The sequence below is a fragment of the Lathyrus oleraceus genome, chromosome 4 (assembly GCF_024323335.1).
Source record: "Lathyrus oleraceus cultivar Zhongwan6 chromosome 4, CAAS_Psat_ZW6_1.0, whole genome shotgun sequence".
NCBI classification, from domain to species: Eukaryota; Viridiplantae; Streptophyta; class Magnoliopsida; order Fabales; family Fabaceae; genus Lathyrus; species Lathyrus oleraceus.
The window spans coordinates 53,494,670-53,515,210 of NC_066582.1; the positions used below are offsets into that span (position 1 = coordinate 53,494,670).

The 20,541-nt window shown below is 33.6% G+C and overlaps 2 protein-coding genes across 2 annotated transcripts; both read right to left on the reverse strand.

Annotated features, from left to right (window-relative positions):
- Window positions 1–4,063: 4,063 nt before the first annotated feature.
- LOC127073249 (ABA-responsive protein ABR18) lies at window positions 4,064–4,864 on the reverse strand. The gene has a single exon (NM_001426823.1). It carries the CDS (start codon window positions 4,802–4,804, stop codon window positions 4,328–4,330), a length of 477 nt encoding a protein of 158 aa, NP_001413752.1. The 5' UTR covers window positions 4,805–4,864; the 3' UTR covers window positions 4,064–4,327.
- A 7,274-nt stretch (window positions 4,865–12,138) lies between these two features.
- On the reverse strand, window positions 12,139–12,797 carry LOC127073248 (ABA-responsive protein ABR18-like). The gene has a single exon (XM_051014390.1). It carries the CDS (start codon window positions 12,788–12,790, stop codon window positions 12,245–12,247), a length of 546 nt encoding a protein of 181 aa, XP_050870347.1. The 5' UTR covers window positions 12,791–12,797; the 3' UTR covers window positions 12,139–12,244.
- Window positions 12,798–20,541: the final 7,744 nt, after the last annotated feature.

Here is a 20,541-nt window from a genome sequence, read left to right on the forward strand (position 1 = left end):
GGCGGTTATCGGCAGGTTTCGAATTCCTTTGAAAACCCCGTTCATGCATTCCACAATGTTTGTTGTCATGTGGCCCCATCGACAACCACCGTCAAATGCTCTTGTCCACTGCTCTACTGGGATGTTATTTATCCATCTCCCCGCGTCTTCATTAGACAGTTGAATCTCATCACGAAAATATTGAAAAGACGGTTGAGTTAAAGCATACCCAGCATTCACCACCTTCTTGCGAAGATTCTTATCTTTTATAGCACGCATGAAGTTTTGTGCAATGTGTCTGATACAGTAGACATGTGTAGAAGGAGGATCATGCCATCCGTTGTCATGGTTGTTGTAGGCACTTTCGATGGCAGCATGTCTATCAGAAATCAGACATAGATTGGCTTGTGGAGCGACATGCGTTCTGAGATGTCGAAGAAAGAAACCCCATCCAGCAGCCGTTTCACCTTCAACAAGAGCAAAGACAATGGGAAATACATTGTTGTTACCGTCTTGTGCAACTGCCATGAGCAAAGTACCCTTGTATTTTCCGTATAACCAAGTGCCATCAATTTGCAGGAGAGGTTTGCAGAAAGCGAAACCTTTGATGCACGGGTCAAATGCCCAAAAGAGACGGTGAAATATTCTATTACCTGTAGCACAGGTTCCGCCTGGCATCATTGCTGGAACTGTCTCCAGAATTGCCACAGTTCCTGGGACATAAGTTTTTAGTGCCCATAAAACCATGGTAATTCCTTGAATGAGTCCTCCCAGTTGCCGAAAACCTGCTCAACAGCCTTTGTCCTCGCAATCCATGCTTTCTTGTAAGATGGAGTATAATTATATGTTGTTCGGATATGGGATATAATTATACTCACCTTCACTGATGGGTCTTTATTTACCAATGGCAGAATGTCTCGACATATCAAAGCTGTGCTCAGTTTACGGTGATCTTGTTCAACGGTTGTTGCGACGCAACTGTGTGGTGGGTCTATTGAAGCGATCTCCCAAGAGTCATTTTTCTTCTTGTAAGATGCAGCCAAACGAAACTTACAAAGCATGTTACGACATTCGATAACATACCTTCTAGAATCAGTTCGTTTCACCGTAAAGTCAGCAAAGTTGTTCATGTGGTATTTTTTGATTGCCAAGACACATTCCTCTTTGGTACAAAACATGTCTCCCACCTTTAATTCGCCTACTGGTCTCGGATACGGATTATAGAAGACACTGTCGGACGTTTCATCGTCGTGAAGATCCATATTTGTCATATGTTGAGGAGGAATATAGGCATGAGTAGGAGGTATTGGTGGTGGTTGAGCCTCATCTTCATCGTCGTTATTCAGGATGTGATCAACCTGTATCTCAGTCTCCTCTTCTTCTTCATCAACAACGTCGACCTCTACTTCTGCTTCTGGGTTGAGTTCATCTGACCATTGTGCATCATCTGCAGCATCTTCACCAGCTGGATCCTGATCGGTTAGTTGAGACTGTTGAGACGGTATACATGGTTGTAGAGTAATGTACAACTCAATACAATCCATGCCTGAATGTTCATGACTAAGAAACATGCTTTCAACATCTTCATCGTCTCGTAGCTTAAGGGGGGAAAACTTGCATTGACCATTCTCAAAAAATATAGGATTTTGATATGTCATCTTTGACACAATACCTGATGCTATAAAGGATTGTATTCTTTTTTTGAAATGCAAAAAGGTTGCATTTCTCTTCATCGTGACTCTAATGGTATCAGTGTTTCTAAAACAAAAACCATGAAGCTCAGACTCAAAAGTTTCACCGTTGCAGTGAACGTTGATACTGTATAATGATGAAGATGACATTTTGGAGATGAAAACTATTTTGCAAGTGCGGATGAATGTGAGTGAAGTGTCTTGGATGTTGATAGTAAGACACTTAAATAGATGGTATCAGTGTCTAACATGCTAGCTACTATGAGATAATGTGTCAAGCATGCAAGTCATTTCTGAGATGAGGGGTTTGTCATGCAATACAGTGTGAGTTGATGTGTCAAGCACGCTAGCTAGTCATGAGTTGATGTGTCTGTCATGCAAGACAGTGTGAGTTGATGTGTCAAGCATGCTAGCTAGTCAAGACAGAAGTGAGTCTTCAGCATGCAGGATACTAGAGAGCCACGTGTCTGAGATGATGTGTCAATCCTGCAAGACAGTGTGACTTGATGTGTCAACCAGGCAAACTATCAAGAAGTTAGTCATCAGCATGCAGGAGACAAGACAGACACGTGTCGGACACCTAAGATGGTCAGAGATGATGTGTCAATCATGCAAGCCATCCATAAGTGAGTTGTTCAGCATGCAGGAGACAGCAATGCCACGTGTCAGACATGCAGAAGGTGGCGCCAATTGGTTTGGTGCCCCCTCTTTATTATTGTACATGGTCGCCAATTTGAATGGCGCCCCCATGTAGTCAGTCCTCGAAACCAAGCATTCAGAACTAGCCTTGCATGCATGTACCCTATGGTGTCGCCAACTTGAATGGCGCCCCCTCTTTATTATTGTACATGGTCGCCAAATGAGGTGGAGACACCATGCAAACACAGTTTTTTATGCTCTCCTCCATTTGCCTATAAATTCATCCACTCCTTCAACAATTCTTCCACACCAACATTCTCACTACTTCATCTACATTAATTCTTTTACAATTTCATCTTCAACAAAATCTTCCAATTTCATCTACACCAACTCCCCAACAATATGTCTTTACTCACAATGGGCGAAGCACACAGAGGAACAGTTGCAAACATCGCAACATACGTAAGTTTTTTCTTATACGTATTTTTTATGTTTCATCTCCACCAACCCCATTTTATTTTGAAATACCAACTTAGTGAAGTGTTACATTATTTCTATTATAGGATGTATCAAGGTTTCGAACTCGAGTCCATGAATTTGTCCCAATGGACCCGATGATTCAACCTTATGTTGAACTCGCCGGTTTTGGTCACATTAGCAAGATTATGTCTTGGTCTATAGATAACAAGTTCATTCTAGCCTTATGCGAAAGATGGAGGCCAGAGACACACACATTTTGGTTTCCAACCGGTGAGTGTACCGTGACGTTAGAAGACGTCTACATGCTTTTAGGACTACGAATTGAAGGCAAAGCTGTTAATGGTAAGACCAACTATGCAAATTCAATTTGCATGGAGCTTTTAAACACACTGATTTGTTAGATGATAATGCTAGAGGTCAAGGTATACTACTCTCACGCCTAAAGTCATATTATAATAGTTTTTATTTAGATGAGCATTCTACCGAAGATGCTCGAATCATCAAAACTAGGTGTTACATTATATTGTTACTAGGAACCTTTTTATTTTCCGAAGGTAGTGGTTCTAGCATGCATATTATGTACTTACCTTTACTTAGATATATAGATAGAATAGGTAGTTATAGTTGGGGATCCGCATGTCTGGCATATCTCTATAGTTCGTTGTGCAAAAACTCCCACAAAGACACTTCTACATTTTCTGGATGTGCTGTTTTGCTACAAGCATGGGGATGGTCAAGACTACCGTCTCTAGCACCGGTCAATAACAACCCCTTCACTTTTCCATATGCAAAAAAGTAAGTTGTTTAAATTGCTATATCTTTACTTCCTTCCTTACAGTTTAGTACCCATAACTAATTTATTTTAACTTTTTGGTGTAGATGGTCGGCACGTGGTATGAATTACAGCAGATGTCCGAGACACTGTATTACTCAGTATCGCAACCTGTTGGATCACCTTCGACCGGCAAACGTAAGCAAAATAACTTCATTAATTCGTCATATTCTATAGGTGTCAATCTAAAAAAACTTCTTGGTTCCCATAATTAAGAAACAGTTGACAAATTATACAAAAAAATATATGAGGTGGTATTTTAAAATATATAGCTAAATATAGATAAAGGGAGAGATACAAAATGGTAAACCGTACTATAGATACCCATCAATCCACAAATATAAATAACTTCTTTTTTTAAACTTGTACTATATGTGATGATTATAGAATTTTCAAAGTTACTAAACTCAACATCAAAAAATTTATATGGGATATGCTTTCATTTTGCATTAAGATGTTGATTATTGATAAGGTGAAATACAAAGATACCAAACCTCAAAGTTCATAACAAAAGGAACAGACATTTTATTACATTGGAAGCTAACATGTAATAAGAAGACAGCAAGAAAGCTAGAAAGGACAGTGATGATTGCATCATCAGTTGTATTAAGAAGACAGCAGAACACTTTATTGCATTGGAGGCTAACTTGTAGTATTAAGAAGACAGCAAGAAAGCTAGCTAGTAAAGAGAGTGATGATTGTATGATCAGTTGTAATTAGGATTGGCCAAAACGTAAGCCTCAATGGCCTTGAAAAGAGCATCACCCTTAGCTTTGCCTTCCTCAACTTCCTTTTCAATAGGCTTAGCATCTCCTTTTGTATGATATTTAACAATCATCTTACCAACAGATCCTCCATTTGGACCTTCAAACAATTTGGCCTCAAATGATATCTTCTCAACTATGTCTGATATACCGACACCTCCAACTATACTGTAATTATATTCAAACTTTGCATCATCAATGGCTTCAACTTTGTGCAACACGTACAAGGTCTGTCCTCCTTCAACAAAAGTGAGCTTCTTGACAGTGCCTGGACCACCATTTCCTTCAAGGATTTCAACAGTCTTGATTGAATCAACAACTTTTGGGACGATGAGATCAGCGTCATGCACGACAGCTTTGAAGAGCTTGGCAGGAGGGACGGTAGAGGTGGTATCATTCTCATATGTGAAAACACCCATGATTATTGATTTGATAAAAAGGAGTTTGAGAAGAAGATATGTATGTATGTTGGTGTATGTGACTTATGAGCATAGGAAAGCTTTCTATATATAGGCATTCACTCTGCCTTCTTTGCCGACCTCAATTTATTCCTCTGCTGCTAATAGTGTGACTTTTTTGACTCACCGTCTCACTGTATACACACGACACACTTTTATTTTATCAGCATTCGTGCTTCTAGATTATAATCAATTTTATTATGGATCATTTTCAAAAATTGTGTACGGTTTGTTTACATTGAATGTTGCGAATTAAATGATGAAACAGACTTATAAATTCATGCTGTTTAATGTGGACTAAAACTAATGATGCCCTTCTAGAAAAACGATTTTGTAGACTAAAACTAATGATTCCTTTCTAGAAAAGGACTTTTTATTTTTTTATTTTGTTTTTAATTTTAAGATTTTAAATATGTTATTATTTTTTACTAGGTTCAAGTTCTTGCCGAAAACGATGGACAAAAATACATTTATAGGTTGTAGTTAGGGTTTACCAAAATGTAACCTATGATCCAGCCTACAAATGGCATGTAATTTCTATATGATGGACTTGACTTGAGGAGAAAGGATTTAGAAAATATTTCAGAAAATTGTGATGGTTGATAACATTTTGACATATAGGATATTTGACCAAGGACGTCGAAATATTCATATGGAAACTGAAGGTGAGGAGTTAGAATATTTTCTAGAGTATGTGAAAAATGAGATAATAGGATCGCGTATAGTGGGATAATTATTATTTAATTATTTTTATAGGACTTATGCAATTTGAATGATTGAATTGACTTTTAGGCTTGTTGAGGACTAGTACTGATTCAAGATTTTTACAGACTTTTAACAATTACTATCATATCTATTATAAGTATGAACAAAGTTACATTTATTAAAAATAATTTGAAAATTTAGTCATATTCAGTTGATTGATCTGATTATATAGAAGCTTTTCGAATGACACTTACACTCGGGAATTTAGATGCTTGTTGCGATTGCTCATCACTTTATTTGAATTCAATCAGGAAATCCTGTCATACATGCTCTAAATTATTGTTTCATGATGTTTCAGAATTTTGATTTCCCTTACTTTAAAGATGGTATAATATTGAAGGATGTTATGTCATGCGTAATTGACCCTCCTTACGGAGCTTGCCATTTGGCCAAACAAAATTTTGATTAATCAATTGTGACGTTGTATAATATGAAATGAAGTATATATAATGTTTGAAATTAAAAATAAAATTATATAAATATTGAATTTTAGTTATTTAGTTTTGTCATAGTTGAAAATGTATTGTAAAATATTTTTAATGAATAATGTTATTTTAATATTAATAATATTAAAAAAGATAAAATTTAAATTTATTGTTGAAATAAAATTTATATTTATAAAATAAAATTAAAAATTTATATTTATATAAGTTTTAGTGACACCTACAAAATTATATGTATAATTTTTACTACTTATAAAATTAGTAAGAGACTCGTACATTCGCATGGGTCGAGCAAAATCAACAAAATATAAAATAAAAATTATATAATTGTGTTTAAGAAATGTATTTTATAAAAAATGTTTAAAGTGATAGTTAAAAAATGTGTACTCTCTCTTTTGTGTTTGTTAACTGTCGCCAATTAGATTAACGATTCTTCTTAATTTTTATACATTATCGTCAATTCAATTAACTTCATGTTTGAATTTTTTTGTTTGAAAGTAATGTGGATTAATTTGGATATTTATCTAATAAAGTTTGTTACTTGAGTAAAACTTTTCTTTTATTTTATCAACATTCATGTTTCTAGATAATAATCAATTTTAATATTTTAATACTGGATCAAATTCATCAAATTCAACAACTGTATACTCTTTGTTTGTTTGCATCAAATGTTGTAAATTAAATGATAGATAATTATATTTTTGCGTTCTAACTTAAAAAATATAAATTATTTTGGGGATTTTTATTTAATGAAACAAATGCTAAAAAAAAATTAATCCTGTCATTGTTTTTTTTTTTTAATTTTTTCTTAATCCCATTTCTGATATAGGATTAGATTTTAATGACTAGTAATGACATGTCACTTACATATGGACCACTTATAATTCCACATCATATTGTTTTAATTTGTTAATTATGTTATTTATTTATTTATTAAAAATCAATAATATTAATCATTTATTATTTTTGTAAAGAATAAAATTATTAATAGTCATATCATCCCTAATCTAACACACTAAATTAAATTGAAAAAGAACAAATTCTTGGTCGTCAACCATGTATTCAATTTTTTCATCATCTTTAACAAGCTCAAATCCTTAAAAAAATAAGAAAATCCTAAAATCTAAATTAAAACCTTATCCTTTTTAACAAACTCGAAATTCACACAAAATAAAACAGTCATTCGCACGTGAAATTCACGTCACAAACTCAAATATTACGTCACAAAATGTAGTTAGTGACGTATTCAAAACACGTCGCATGAGTACTCGTGGCAAATAGTTGCCACGTGAAAAACACGCCACTAAGTTGTCACAGGATATTCACGTCTCTAAATAAAAAATAGATTGCATCACATTACCACGTGAAAAACAAGTCACTAAGTTGTGGCATGATATTCACGTCGATAATTGTCAATAGACTGCACCACATTGCAGCGTCTAGATATAGGCAACAGACTGTGGACTAGGTAGCCACATGAAATTCACCTCACAAAATTGTCAATAAACGACATGGAAAATATGTCACTAATGATTTTTTTGTCTGAATTTTGCCACATTGTTTCTATTTCACATGATATTTTTTTAATAAATACAAAAATTAATAATCAAAAAAATATTTTTAAATAATAATTATAACTAAAAAAATAATTAATAATTAATAAAATACAAAGATTAAAATTATATTCACTAAAAAAATCATATTTTCAAATAATAATTATCACTAAAAAAAATTTAAATTATAGTCAGACCTGCAAAAATATACCAGAAAACATACACAATGAGTCACGGTCCAAACATTCCACAAAATAGTGAAAAGTAGAAAAAACTTTTTTTCATGCATGTAACCGGTTACGCAAAATTAGGTAACCGGTTACACCTGCATTTTCAATATTTTCAGCAGCCTAAAACACAAGTTTTCGTGTGTGTAACCAGTTATGCAAAATCAGGTAACCGGTTACACAGACAAAAATCAGAATTTTTACACTAGTTTTCAGATGTGTAACCGGTTACAAAAAATCAAGTAACCGGTTACACCTGGGACAACAACAAAAAATACTGCATTTTTTAGCATTGCAAAATTTTATTTTCACTCCCAAATCACTTCCAAACCAAGTCCAATACACCTTACAATTTATGTTCAATTGTGTAACAACATTACACTACACTAACTCACTCCTAACCATACTTCAAGTCATAAAAAGTCCAACAATTAAGTTATTCTAACATCCCATAACAGTTCCACTAACAACTCCAACTAACTTTAACAGAAAATCTAACACCATTAACTTCACAACTAACTTGTTTATTGGATCCTCTAACACTAACCGCTGCCCTAACTTCCAACCGTCGTTGCCCGGAAAATCTGACTAAAACAGTTGGAATTTGCATCTATATAAACTCATCACTCTCATCGAAACCAGAAGCTAGCTATCACCAAAATCAGAACCTACTAATTCTCTCAAATCACTCATTGCAAATTCAACTTTTCTCCTATCACTTCATCTTCTCCAATTCCTCTCCCTACACTAAAGCTCTACAACAATTGGATCAAGCTTCACACTGAAGCTTGTTATCAATTGAGCTAAACCACCTACATTCTACATTACTCTCATAATTGCAAAAATCAACATCAAGAACAACAACCAAATTCAAAAAATTTCAAAGTCAAATCATTGAAGAGCAGAAGTAGGAGATGAAAGAAGCATACCTCTATCTTCTTCATCTTTATCATCTTCAAATTTCAGCAAGTTTCAAGACAAACCTCTGTCTTGTAGGTATCCGATATTTTATCCTTCTTTGTTTACTGAATTTTCTATATTACAATGTAGCTTGTGCATTAGAAAATCAAAACCCCCAGGTTTGGTGGCTTGATTCTCCTTCATCTCCGTTTAATTTCAGTTTTTGTGTGTAGGGTTCTTGACTGTAATGCACCAACTTTCAAAATTGGTTAAATCTTGGTTAGAATAGATGAGAGATTAGAATAGAGGGAGTTGAGAGGAGTAGAAAACTTGTGTTTTTTATTTATTCCGGGGAACTCCGCCGCCTCCCGCGCGGTGGTGTCAGAGCTCTGGTCATGGTTCCTTTTTTACATGAAAATTGAACAAGATGTGTAGAGATGTTGATGAAGTTAGTGTTGCTGAATTTTTGCCTCATTCCCTTGCCAAATTTGCTTGGCTTAAACCATTAAGTCCACAATTTTGCTTTCCACACCTGTGTTTTACTGGATGATATCCATGTTGAATCCAATAGTAACTCTTTGTATTTGGGTCTTTTCTGTTAGACGCAAAGCCTCTTTTTCCAGACAGCACACCCCCTGAGTTATGCACCCCTACAAATTCAATTGTTTTTACTCTATTGTTGATTTTTTATCATTTCTTTGTCAATTATTTAATTCATGTAAATTCATAATAAATTCATGTTTTTTGGTTAATTAGCACATTTAATTGAATTAATTCTCCATTAACTCCATTCATTTCCATGTTAAGTCATGACAAATACACTTGAAAAATGACTAGGATAGATTTTTACTTGAGACTTTAATTTTTAAATTAAAAGACCATTAGAAATTAATTCTTCCACTCTTGATGGCATGCATGGATTATTGTTGCATGAATGATTTGTTTTTTTCTTAAATAATTCTTTTATGCATGGATAATAATTGAATGTGCTTATTTTAATGCATTGTTCTTATTTGTTTTAATTCATAATAACCCCACTTGCTTGGGTGTTTACATGACCATTGTAACCTCAAGTTGGGTCCAAGTTACTTTCATATTAATCATCATTTTCCTTTTATTTTTTAGGACATCATATCACTTGATTGTTTTATGCATGGAGTTGCATTGTTACTTGTATGGTTTCCAATTCTTTATCCTTTGTATTGTATAGTTCCATCTCTCTATTGTGGGTCACATGTCCCCACATCCCATGCAAGTGTAATAACTTAGGTTTATATGCTTTTATAGCTTTCCATGCATGCTAACTAAAAAGATAAAACCAAACGATAAAAAGAGACTTTTCAAAAGACAAAAAAAAAGCACACTTGATCCAACATCAAGTGTTTTCCAAACAAACTCACACAAAGCAACTCGAGTGCTTGATCCAACGTTAAGTATCTTATCCACTCTATTCCACCTCATTTCTCAATCTCTCACAATTTCACAAAATATTTATCAAAAACCCTTGATTCAACGTCAAATGGCATTCTCTCAATAAAACTCAAAAAGTAATAAAATACGATTAGGATGACATGCTCCGTGTAGTAGTGCAATTCAAATCAACCACATTTTCACCAAAAAAAAACCTAAAAATAACATCAACTCATCAAACTATATTTTGCGCCTTAGGGCATCATTCCGAAAACCCTTTTTCAAGGTAAAATCAATCAACAAACAATCATTTTTTATCATGAACTACGGGACTCAGATTTCTCACTTCAACAAGTGAGCTTACGTAGGCACGAGGGTCCAAATCCTTTGCGAGCACACTAGTAAAAAACTCATTTCCACTCCGCAAATCTTTATCAAGTAAGCATTAGGAGTAACACCCATTTAAGCATAGACAATCAAGATGGTTCTCATTGAGTACAATGGATGTGAGGTATGCTAATACCTTCCCTTTGCATAATCGACTTATGAATCTGCTCATGATTGCGATGACCATTCTTTTGGGGTTTTCTCGATATCTCCCATTTCCTTTGGAATAAATAAAATTCGATGGTGACTCTGTATTTTTCGTGTAGCGACATCTAGCGAATATGTTGGGGACTCTTCCCTATGCAAGTCAAACTCAGTCTTTGTTTCCTCATTCACATGTTTGGGTGTTTATCTTCGCGTTTTACTTATTGACTTCCGTATTGCTTTAAATATCCATATCTTATCTGCTATATGACTCTATTATCTTTGTGTTTTACTTATTGAATTCTTTATTTTTAATCATGTGAGACAATATTATTTTGCTATCATTTCTCATGTTTAATTTATAAATTCCCGTATGAGATTTCAAAGTGCTTAATACAATTTTTATGAAATCTATAATTTTCTTATTATTTGTTAGTAGTTTGACTATATATACCTACACATATAAAATAGAAATCAAATTTTTAATAATGTTCTTGATGTATGCTAGATAAGAGGCCCCGAATGATAGGTTTAAGGGTCAGTTTGTTTTAACTTTAAAAAAATGGATTTTTTCTTTTTATATTTGAAAATGAATTCTACAAAAATGTTTTTCAAAATATTATAAGTTTTTCTAAATTTATTTTTTATAAATTAAAAGATTGAATTGTTCATTGTATAACATAAATATACATTATTGAAGATCAAAACATAGTTAAAATCACAATTTTTTAAAAAAGTTGCATCTTAAAAATGATATTTATGAAAAGCTATTTGAAATAGCTTCAAAATTAAGTGATTTTTTGAAAATTTGATATCAAAAAAAAGTTTCGATAAAATGATGAAATACCTAAAATAACATTTTAAGAATAACTATTCAAACCAAATTTTCATTGGAAGCTTTTATGAAAAATTTCTTTGTAAACTTTTTTTACACTAAAATATATAACACTACAAAAATCATTTTTAAAAAAAGTCAGTACAAACGGGCCCTAAATCATTCTCATCCATAATTATAAACACCAATAAAATAGTCAATTGACTCGCTAAGAATAAAAGTGTCACTAACAATAAATTTATTTTATAATTGATCATATTTATTTTATAAATTTATGTATGAAATTTTAAAGTGTTTAATACAATTTCCGTGAAATGAATACTTTTTATATCATTCGCTATTAGTTTGTATATTTACGTATACAAAATAAAAATCAAATTTCTAAGGTCAATTTTCGAAGTATGCTAAATTATAAGTCTCTCTTGATCGGTTTAGATTATTCTCACACATACTAGTAGACACCAATAAAATAGTCGATTTATATCCATCAAACCAAAGTGAAAGTGTCGGTGTATTTTCGCCTTATAACCCACAAAATAAGTCTTTTTTAAAATTTTAAACTCGTACGGATGATCATAAATTTTTAACAGTTGCTAAACTTAATAACAACAAAAATATTATATGGATAGGCTTCATATTAAGTTGTTGATTATTGATAAAGTGAAATACATAGCCAAAGGGAACAGACACTTTATTGCATTGGAGGCTAATTAGTAAGGAGAGTGATGATTGTATCATCAGTTGTAATTAGGATTGGCCAAAATGTAAGCCTCAATGGCTTTGAAAAGAGCATCACCCTTAGCTTTGCCTTCCTCAACTTCCTTTTCAATCGGCTTAGCATCTCCTTTTGTATGATATTTAACAATCATCTTTCCAACAGATCCTCCATTTGGACCTTCAAACAATTTGGCCTCAAATGATATCTTCTCAACTATCTCCGATATACCGACTCCTCCAACTATACTGTAATTATATTCCAACTTTGCATCATCAATGGCTTCAACTTTGTGCAACACGTACAAGGTCTGTCCTCCTTCAACAAAAGTGAGCTTCTTGACAGTGCCAGGGCCACCATTTCCTTCAACGATCTCAACAGTTTTGATTGAATCAACAACCTTTGGAACGATGAGATCAGCGTCATGCACGACAGCTTTGAAGAGCTTGGCAGGAGGGACGGTAGAGGTGGTATCATTCTCATATGTGAAAACACCCATGATTATTGATAATATGGTGATGATGAAGTTGTAAAGAGGAGTTTGAGAAGAAAATATGTATGTTGGCATATGAAAGGTTTCTATTTATAGCCACACTGCCTTCTTTGCTGACCTCAATTTATTCCCCTGCTGCTGCTGGTGTGACTTTGTTGACTCACCGGCCCGTTGTTTTTATAATACTATTAGCAAACAACCATTATTTTTTCAGCATTTGCTTCTAGATTATAATCAATTTTATTATGAATCATTTTCAACAATTGTGTACTGTTTATTTACGTCGAATGTTGCGAATTAAATGACATTGAGAAATAAATAATGATCAGGAGAAACATCCTTCAATAAACTCATCTATCATTTTTTATTTAATTTTTAATGATAGGGAAAAACAAAGTTTGTCACTAGGAAATCATCTCTATTTAAGAAAAATTATGGTAAAAGTCATGAATTCTTTTAGGGTGAGAGATATACTTAAAGTACAATACTGATATCCCACATGCACTAACATAAACAAAAAGACTAATATGGTTCGGATATGTCATAAGTGAATGACTCAGTTTAACAGGCATGTTGGAGTATTTATTGACGTGTACCTTGGGTTAATTGGATCGAGGGGGTGATTATTGTGTCAATAAAAGAAGCTAACCTTACTCTGAACTTGACCCCCTTGTGGTGTGAAAGGACTGAGTCACCCTTTTAGAATAAGAGATATGGCTAACTCCTAAGACGTAAAATATTCAGATCATATAATATGTGCTCTTTTTTTATTAAAAAGAATTTTCTCTTTATAAAAAAATAAAAATAAATAAATAAATATATATATATATATATATATATATATATATATATATATATATATATATATATATATATATATATATATATATATATATATATATATATATATATATATATATATATATATATATATATATATATATATATATATATATATACACTACGTCATTTTATCACGATTTTGTGAATAATCGATTTGACATCTCTAAAATCATATGTAATTATTTTTATTTATTTTTTAATTAAAAATTGTTTAACATATTGCCTCGGTTGGACATAGTTACCGTGATGAAATTTGATAAAATTCATGGATTCGAATCTTAACGTCAATAAATTTATAATTTCTTTAATATTATAGTGATATTTTATTTATTTATTTATTTTTAATTTAAATATAATACAGTTTTATTACGGTTGGATATTCCAACCTTTTGGTGATACCTTTTACTCTTTTTTATAATGGTTTTTTTCTTTTTGATTTATTTTTAATTTAAAAATATTAAGATTTCATTACGATTGATTAAATCAACCATGATGATACAGTTTACTTTTTTAATTTTAAAATAAAAGTGGGTGTCTTTTTATAAAATTAAATAGATGAGATATCACAACGGTTGGTTTAAGCAACTATGGCAAAATATTTTATTCTTATTCGAGAAACACGGTTTAGTTTGTCATGTCTATTCAGTTGTCATTGCATTATGAAACGAAACACACAATAAACGTTGAGAAACCATTTGAATCCTAACAATGTTTTCATCTCAATTAACAAAAAGAATCATCATATTGTTTCATCTTCAACTCGTTCAACATTATTTCTTTACCATCAATATCGTTCTTCAATGAACGTGGAAAAAACACCATTATAATCGCACTTGATTAAACGTACAAAGCAACGAAAAATGCTGGAAAAACGAAGGAGAAATGCGAAGAAACTTACAAGAAGGAATGACGAAACTCACAATACTTAGCTCTTTGACTTCTTCACCATGTTTTCGGTACGTAAAAAATTTCTATCATGCATGTACAGTAAAATATTTTTCTTGAATGTTGTTATTATTATTATTGTTTATGTTATTGTTGAATGTTTATGTTGTTGATGATGATAATATTGTTAAGCAATAAACCAATGAACATATGATTAGTTAAGAAATTGGTGTATGCAACATATTTGTATTCATGGTCTGGGATTGGAACACTAAAATTGAAAGTGATTGGGACAAAGCAACCATTGAATACAATATGTAGAAATAGTATTATAAGGTTTGAGAAAGATCTAGATTTCTTACAATTGGTGAGAATGCAGTTCCTTTGATTTTTACTAAGTCATTGTTTGATCAAAATGGTTCTACAATTGAAGATAATAAATTCTTGGCATGCCTTCAAACATACCCTGTTGGAAAAGACTGTTGGGGTTGGTTGAAAATATACATGTCGGAGAAGTCCTACATTGCTTAGTTTTATGAATGAAGAGGGAGTTCAATGCTATATATAAGATACAAGTTCTTTGAAGTCCCACATCGCTTAGTTTTGTGAGGAATAGGGAGTCCAAGGCTATATATATGATTCAAGTTCTTCATTCCAAGATGCACTAGTCAAAAACACTTTAAGTTTGTATTTGACTTTCTCAGTTCACTTATACTCTTATATTAGAGTGTGGTGACATATATTTAAATACTTGTTTTGGAGGATGTGAGTGTATTAGGGGAATGGGTTAGTTTAGGGTATATTATATGTGAAGCTAGTGGAAATATACCTAAACACATCATACGCTCGAACATACAACAGAGTCACCATCGAACTTTATTTATTCCTGAAGAAAAGGGAAAACATCGATAAAACCTGGGAGAAAGAGATATGTTGGGTAAGAAAGTCGGATATGCAAGGGGAAGGTACTAGCACCTCTGACATCCATGGTACTCCATGGGAACCATTTTTTATTGTTCTTTCTCGAATGGGTGTTATATCCAAGGTTACTCACAAAAGAATGAGGAAAAGAATAGAAATACATAAAGTGCTCGGTGAGGATTGGGGTCCTCATGCCTACGCATCCTTATAGTGCAATAAGGAATTCAGATTTTCGTAGTTCATAGAACTAGTGGTGGGAGGTGAAAAGAAGTGTGATCAAGGTATGGTTTGAACCAAAGGATAATGTTGTTTGAACTCCAACAAGGGATGAAGTTGAATCGAAGAGTAAAACCGGTATGAACCAACAAGTGATGGGCCTAAGGTATAGTGTCACTATATTGGAATAACCGAAAACAAAGGAATTAAGTGTTTGGTTTTACAGCACAAACAGCTCTTGGTTCACAAGGAGATACAAGATGGAACTCAAAGAGATAGTGTATTTGTCTCAAAGCGAGAGTATATCACATGAAGTGAATGAAGGTAGAATATAAATGCATCATGGAAATGAATGGAATGAATGACCATAGTCACAGAATTAAAGATTTGGCAATACGTGACTGCAAAGGTATAATTTGAAACCAAAGGTCAGGGTATACATTGGAATCCCTAGGAGAAAAAGAACGAATAAAATGTATGGGTACAAGTCAAACAACTATAGGTAAAAATGTGAATTGCCATTATATGGTCCTAAAAGGGTGTATATGGAATTCCAAATAAAATTGTGTTTAGTTTCAAAGAAACGGTATGTCACTAGGGTGAACGGTTCAATGATCGAAGGTAGATAATGGATCATGAAAGATATGAGTGGTGCCCTAAGGCGGAAGGAAGAATAAATAAGTATGCTCGCGGAGGATTCGAACCCTCGTGCCTACGTATTCTCATCGTGCAATGAGAAAATCAGAGCAATCGTAATTCAGCCTACTACGATTGAAACAAAAGGAAACAGATTGATTGCCAAGGTACACAACCCTTCAAGGCTAAAAACTGAGTGCCAAGGTTCACAACCTTCTAGGAAAGGTATCATTACCAGAGCTTATAATTGCTAATGGCAAGGAACTGAACTAAATTGCCAAGGTTTACCACCTTAAAAGCAAAGGAACTGAATTTAATCGCCAAGGTTTACCACCTCTCAAGGCAAGGAACTGAATTGAATTGCCAAGGTTTACCACCTCTCAAGGAAAGGAACTAAATTGAATTGCCAAGGTTTACCTCCTCCCAAGGCAAGGAACTGAATTGAAGATCTTTTCTTCCCCAGTTGAGTTGAGTGCGCATTTCCTTAGCGGAATCGTTTTTCCTGCATGGTTCGAGTATTTCAGCTTTGTTTTGACCTATCCGTTTCCTTTGCAGATTTTCTTTCCCCCGGTTGGGTCTTTCTATTTTTATGGAATCCCTCGTGTCCGCCCAACAGTTTTTGAGTCGTAGCCTGGCCTACGCATAACCTTTTATTCCCCCCAGAGTCTCTATCTCCCCAGTGAGTTTTCCTTACAAAATGCATTACGCTCCTACGGACTTTCAGTCTCTCTGAATTCTTTTCCTTTGTGGCAATATTTCCCCACAAAGAGTTTTATTTGTAGCATTCATATCATATGCATCATGAGGTCTCTTAGGGACCAAAATTTGTTCCTATATGTTGTTATTTAAGCTCATTCTACGAAGTCAGCATGAAGATTTTAACCTTTACCTCCTGAGTTAGAATATTCTTAAATAGGGGCAGTTGTAAGACCCCAAATTTTGACCTTAAGATCCCTCATGCTATCTCATCATATGCATTAGCATTGGGATCATACCTTGGCATCCTCCTTACCCCTTCATTCATTGGGTTTGTTTGGGGAGAGATCACCAAGCACTATGTGATTGTATCATACTTTGTATTTTATCATCTTTACTAACCAAAAATACCAAAAATATGTCTTTGCATTTGTCTAACTCTTTTGTAGGTAGGGCACTTGATCACCTTTGATCTATCAAGCACACATCTAGGGTTTAAGACCCTCTTTGCTAAGAGATCAACCAAGAAATGATCTATAATGGCTCTAGGCATCATGTATGAGTCCTTTTGATCTTCACATGTTATTTTGATCAAGAATTCTTCAAGAGTTTGGAATTGGTTTGCCTTGGAAACCCTAGTTCATTTGGGTATCTTGTGTAACTTCTTCAACAAGCTTCTTCACCAATTGATCAAACATTTCAAGGGACACTTCAAATTTCATCGTCTTATGCATATATGATCTCCCATAAGTCCAAAAAGTCAAGAGAATTGCAAGTTAGCAAGGTGGTTGATGGTGGTTGACCAGAGGAATTCATCTGATCAAAACTGGGGTCCCCTAGACCGTATCTCCTACAATTTTCATCATATGAAAATGATTCCAAGATAAAGTTACTCTAAATGACATTCCAAACAAATTTAATGTTTAGATCTAGAGCTAGATTTGCTTGGAAAGTCATTTTTTATGTTGAAAGATTATAGGTCATCTTGTCTAAACCCTAATTTGGAGGTCAACTTCCTAAGGCCATACCTTGCTCATTTTTTATGAGATGAAATATTTCCAAGTTAAACAATCAAATTCAAGGTGTCTACTTCAACCTTGATGCTTGGTGGAAGATCTAATTCAACTTTTATGAGCATGTGATATGAGGATACATTATAGGTCATTTTGGACCAAGACCATTGAACAATTGATTTTCTCAACTTCAAAAATGCATAAATCATTCATCTAAAAACCAAATTAGGTCAAATGTGTGACTATTTTTGAGGTGTTTGAAAGAGCTACAACTTTTATGAAGACACTTTTCTCATTTGAAGCTCACATGAAAAGTTAGCCAAGGTGGAATAAGTGAACATATGGCTTGACACTTAGAAAAAAATTTGATATGTTTAAATTTCCAAACTTCCACCTCAAAATTCATCATGATACAAGCTTCAAATGGAAACGTGTTCAACATAAGAGTTGTTTCTTTTGACCTAACCTTTCCAAAGAGTCCAAATTCATCCATTTTGGACAAGGTTTGAGTGGTCTGCGCATGGCTTGAACATGGCAGCATCATTTGGAAATAATCAACTTCAAACAGCTGCAAACTTTTGCCTTGCATTCCAATTCACTTTCAGACTCAATTACATGTGATTATGGACTTAATTGAGTAGATTCATGGGCCTGTACACACCCATGCAAGCATGCATCACTCAATTGCCAAATTTGGAAACAACTTTGAAAGGTGCAAATATCACTTGCTTCAGATATAAATAAGAGTCCCTTGCATCAGAATTGGGGACCCTTGCGCGCCAACTTTGATCCAAGACCTCTAACCCTTATATTTGAAAGGAAAACCTGAGAATTTTCTTTTGAAAATTGAGTTTGAATCTCACTGTTTGGAGATTCAAAACTCCAGGGATCCAAAGCTTTGTTTCAATCCTAAGCCACTTCTGCAAGCTTCCTGAGCGAGATCAAACAAGAATCAAAGCAAGAGAGATCAAGTTTTGCACAACATTGAAGGTATTTTCCAGATTTTTTCTTCTCTTCGATTCTCTCTCAATTCTCTTGGATCCTTGGTTGTCTGAAGTCCTACCAACGTAGGCAAGAAGATTGAGTTGCTTTGAGGTCAAATCGAAGCAACTCGGTTCATGTACCTCAAATTTCAACTCCATGTATCTCTCAATATACTTGGAGTTAAGATGAATTGAGGCCAGATTCGTGATCAGTGCCATTTTTACTTTAAAATCATGTCCTTCTTTTTCATTTTTGTGATGGTAATGAGAGAACCAGTCTGGCCAAGGTCGCTTGAGAAGACGACCGGTGCTTTGCTCCGGTGATGAGCTGGATAGGTTCTGAGCCATATGATCAATTCATTTTGTTTTAATCACGAGCGTTCCTTTTGAATACCATTGGTGTGGCGCGCTGACTCAAGTGCACGATGGAACGTGTGTTTTGGTCCACTTGATCTTCCACCTCAATTAATGAGGGAGATCAAGTGGTCCACGTTTTTCCTGATTAATTGATTTTCATTTTATTTGTTTTATTTTCATTAATTCATATTAAATTTAATATTGATCCAAAAAATATGAGAGTTTCACCAAAAAAAAAAAAAAAATCCTCTTTCATTTTCTGAATTAAAATTAATTTTTGGATCATTATTAATATTTTTCATGATTTAATTGGTTTTGTGAATATTTTTAATTATTTAAAAATACTTTTAAGTTTCCAAAAATTATGAAATTTTTTCTCCAAGGTCCTTTGACCTTGTTTGACCTATGATAAATTTCATGGTCATTTCTTTGGTGTTTTGATGAGGTTTTAGGAAATTGACCAACCATAATTTATTTTAATGCATATTTTTATTATTTTTAATTATTTAGATGCCAAATTAATTGTGTAGAGCCATTTCAATTGACTTTGTGAGTTTGACTTGTGTTGTTGGGCCTTGGTCAAGGTTGATTTGACTTTTCTAGTTAAGATCATTGGATTTAGGGGATTGATGGAATGTACATTCCATCTCCCAAAATGAATGAATGATCTTAATTTGGTAAAAGTCCTCCTTTGACCAATTTGTGTTGAATCTATTCCCCATCCCTCTTCATCTCATTCCCCTTCTTTATCTATTCATATCATGGACCTATGATATCTCTATATCCTAAGGCTAGTTGATTGCAAAATCAACATAAGTATGGATGAGATTAGGTCCCCCATTTTGCATATTCTTTTTGTATGTGGCATGTTTCATGAGCATAGTTCATCATACTATGTCTCTAACATGTATCAACACCAAAATTTTATTGTCCGACCTCAAATAGTTGTGACTTCTACATAAGTCCAATTATGATTGCTTAACATAGCACTAAATTTGTGACACAAAAGGCATAACATTCTAGTTAGTGAAATTGTAAGTCTCCCCTCTTTCATGGTATTGTGTGGAAACTTGGCCTTTTTTCCTTCCTTTGGAAGATGTCTTGGTTAAAGGATTCATGCTTGTGATAAGTGGGTTGAGTATTCTCCAAAGAATGACTTAAGCAAAAACAAAGCAAAAGCAATACTAACTTCTAATCAACTAACAACTAACATTTAATTTCAAGTTATTTACTTTTAATGCACTTTAATTTTTTAAGCTTTATCCATTTGCCATTA

Coding starts and splice junctions, on each gene's coding strand:
- LOC127073248 (XM_051014390.1), bottom strand. CDS start 12,790: ATGCCAACATACATATTTTCTTCTCAAACTCCTCTTTACAACTTCATC.
- LOC127073249 (NM_001426823.1), bottom strand. CDS start 4,804: ATGGGTGTTTTCACATATGAGAATGATACCACCTCTACCGTCCCTCCT.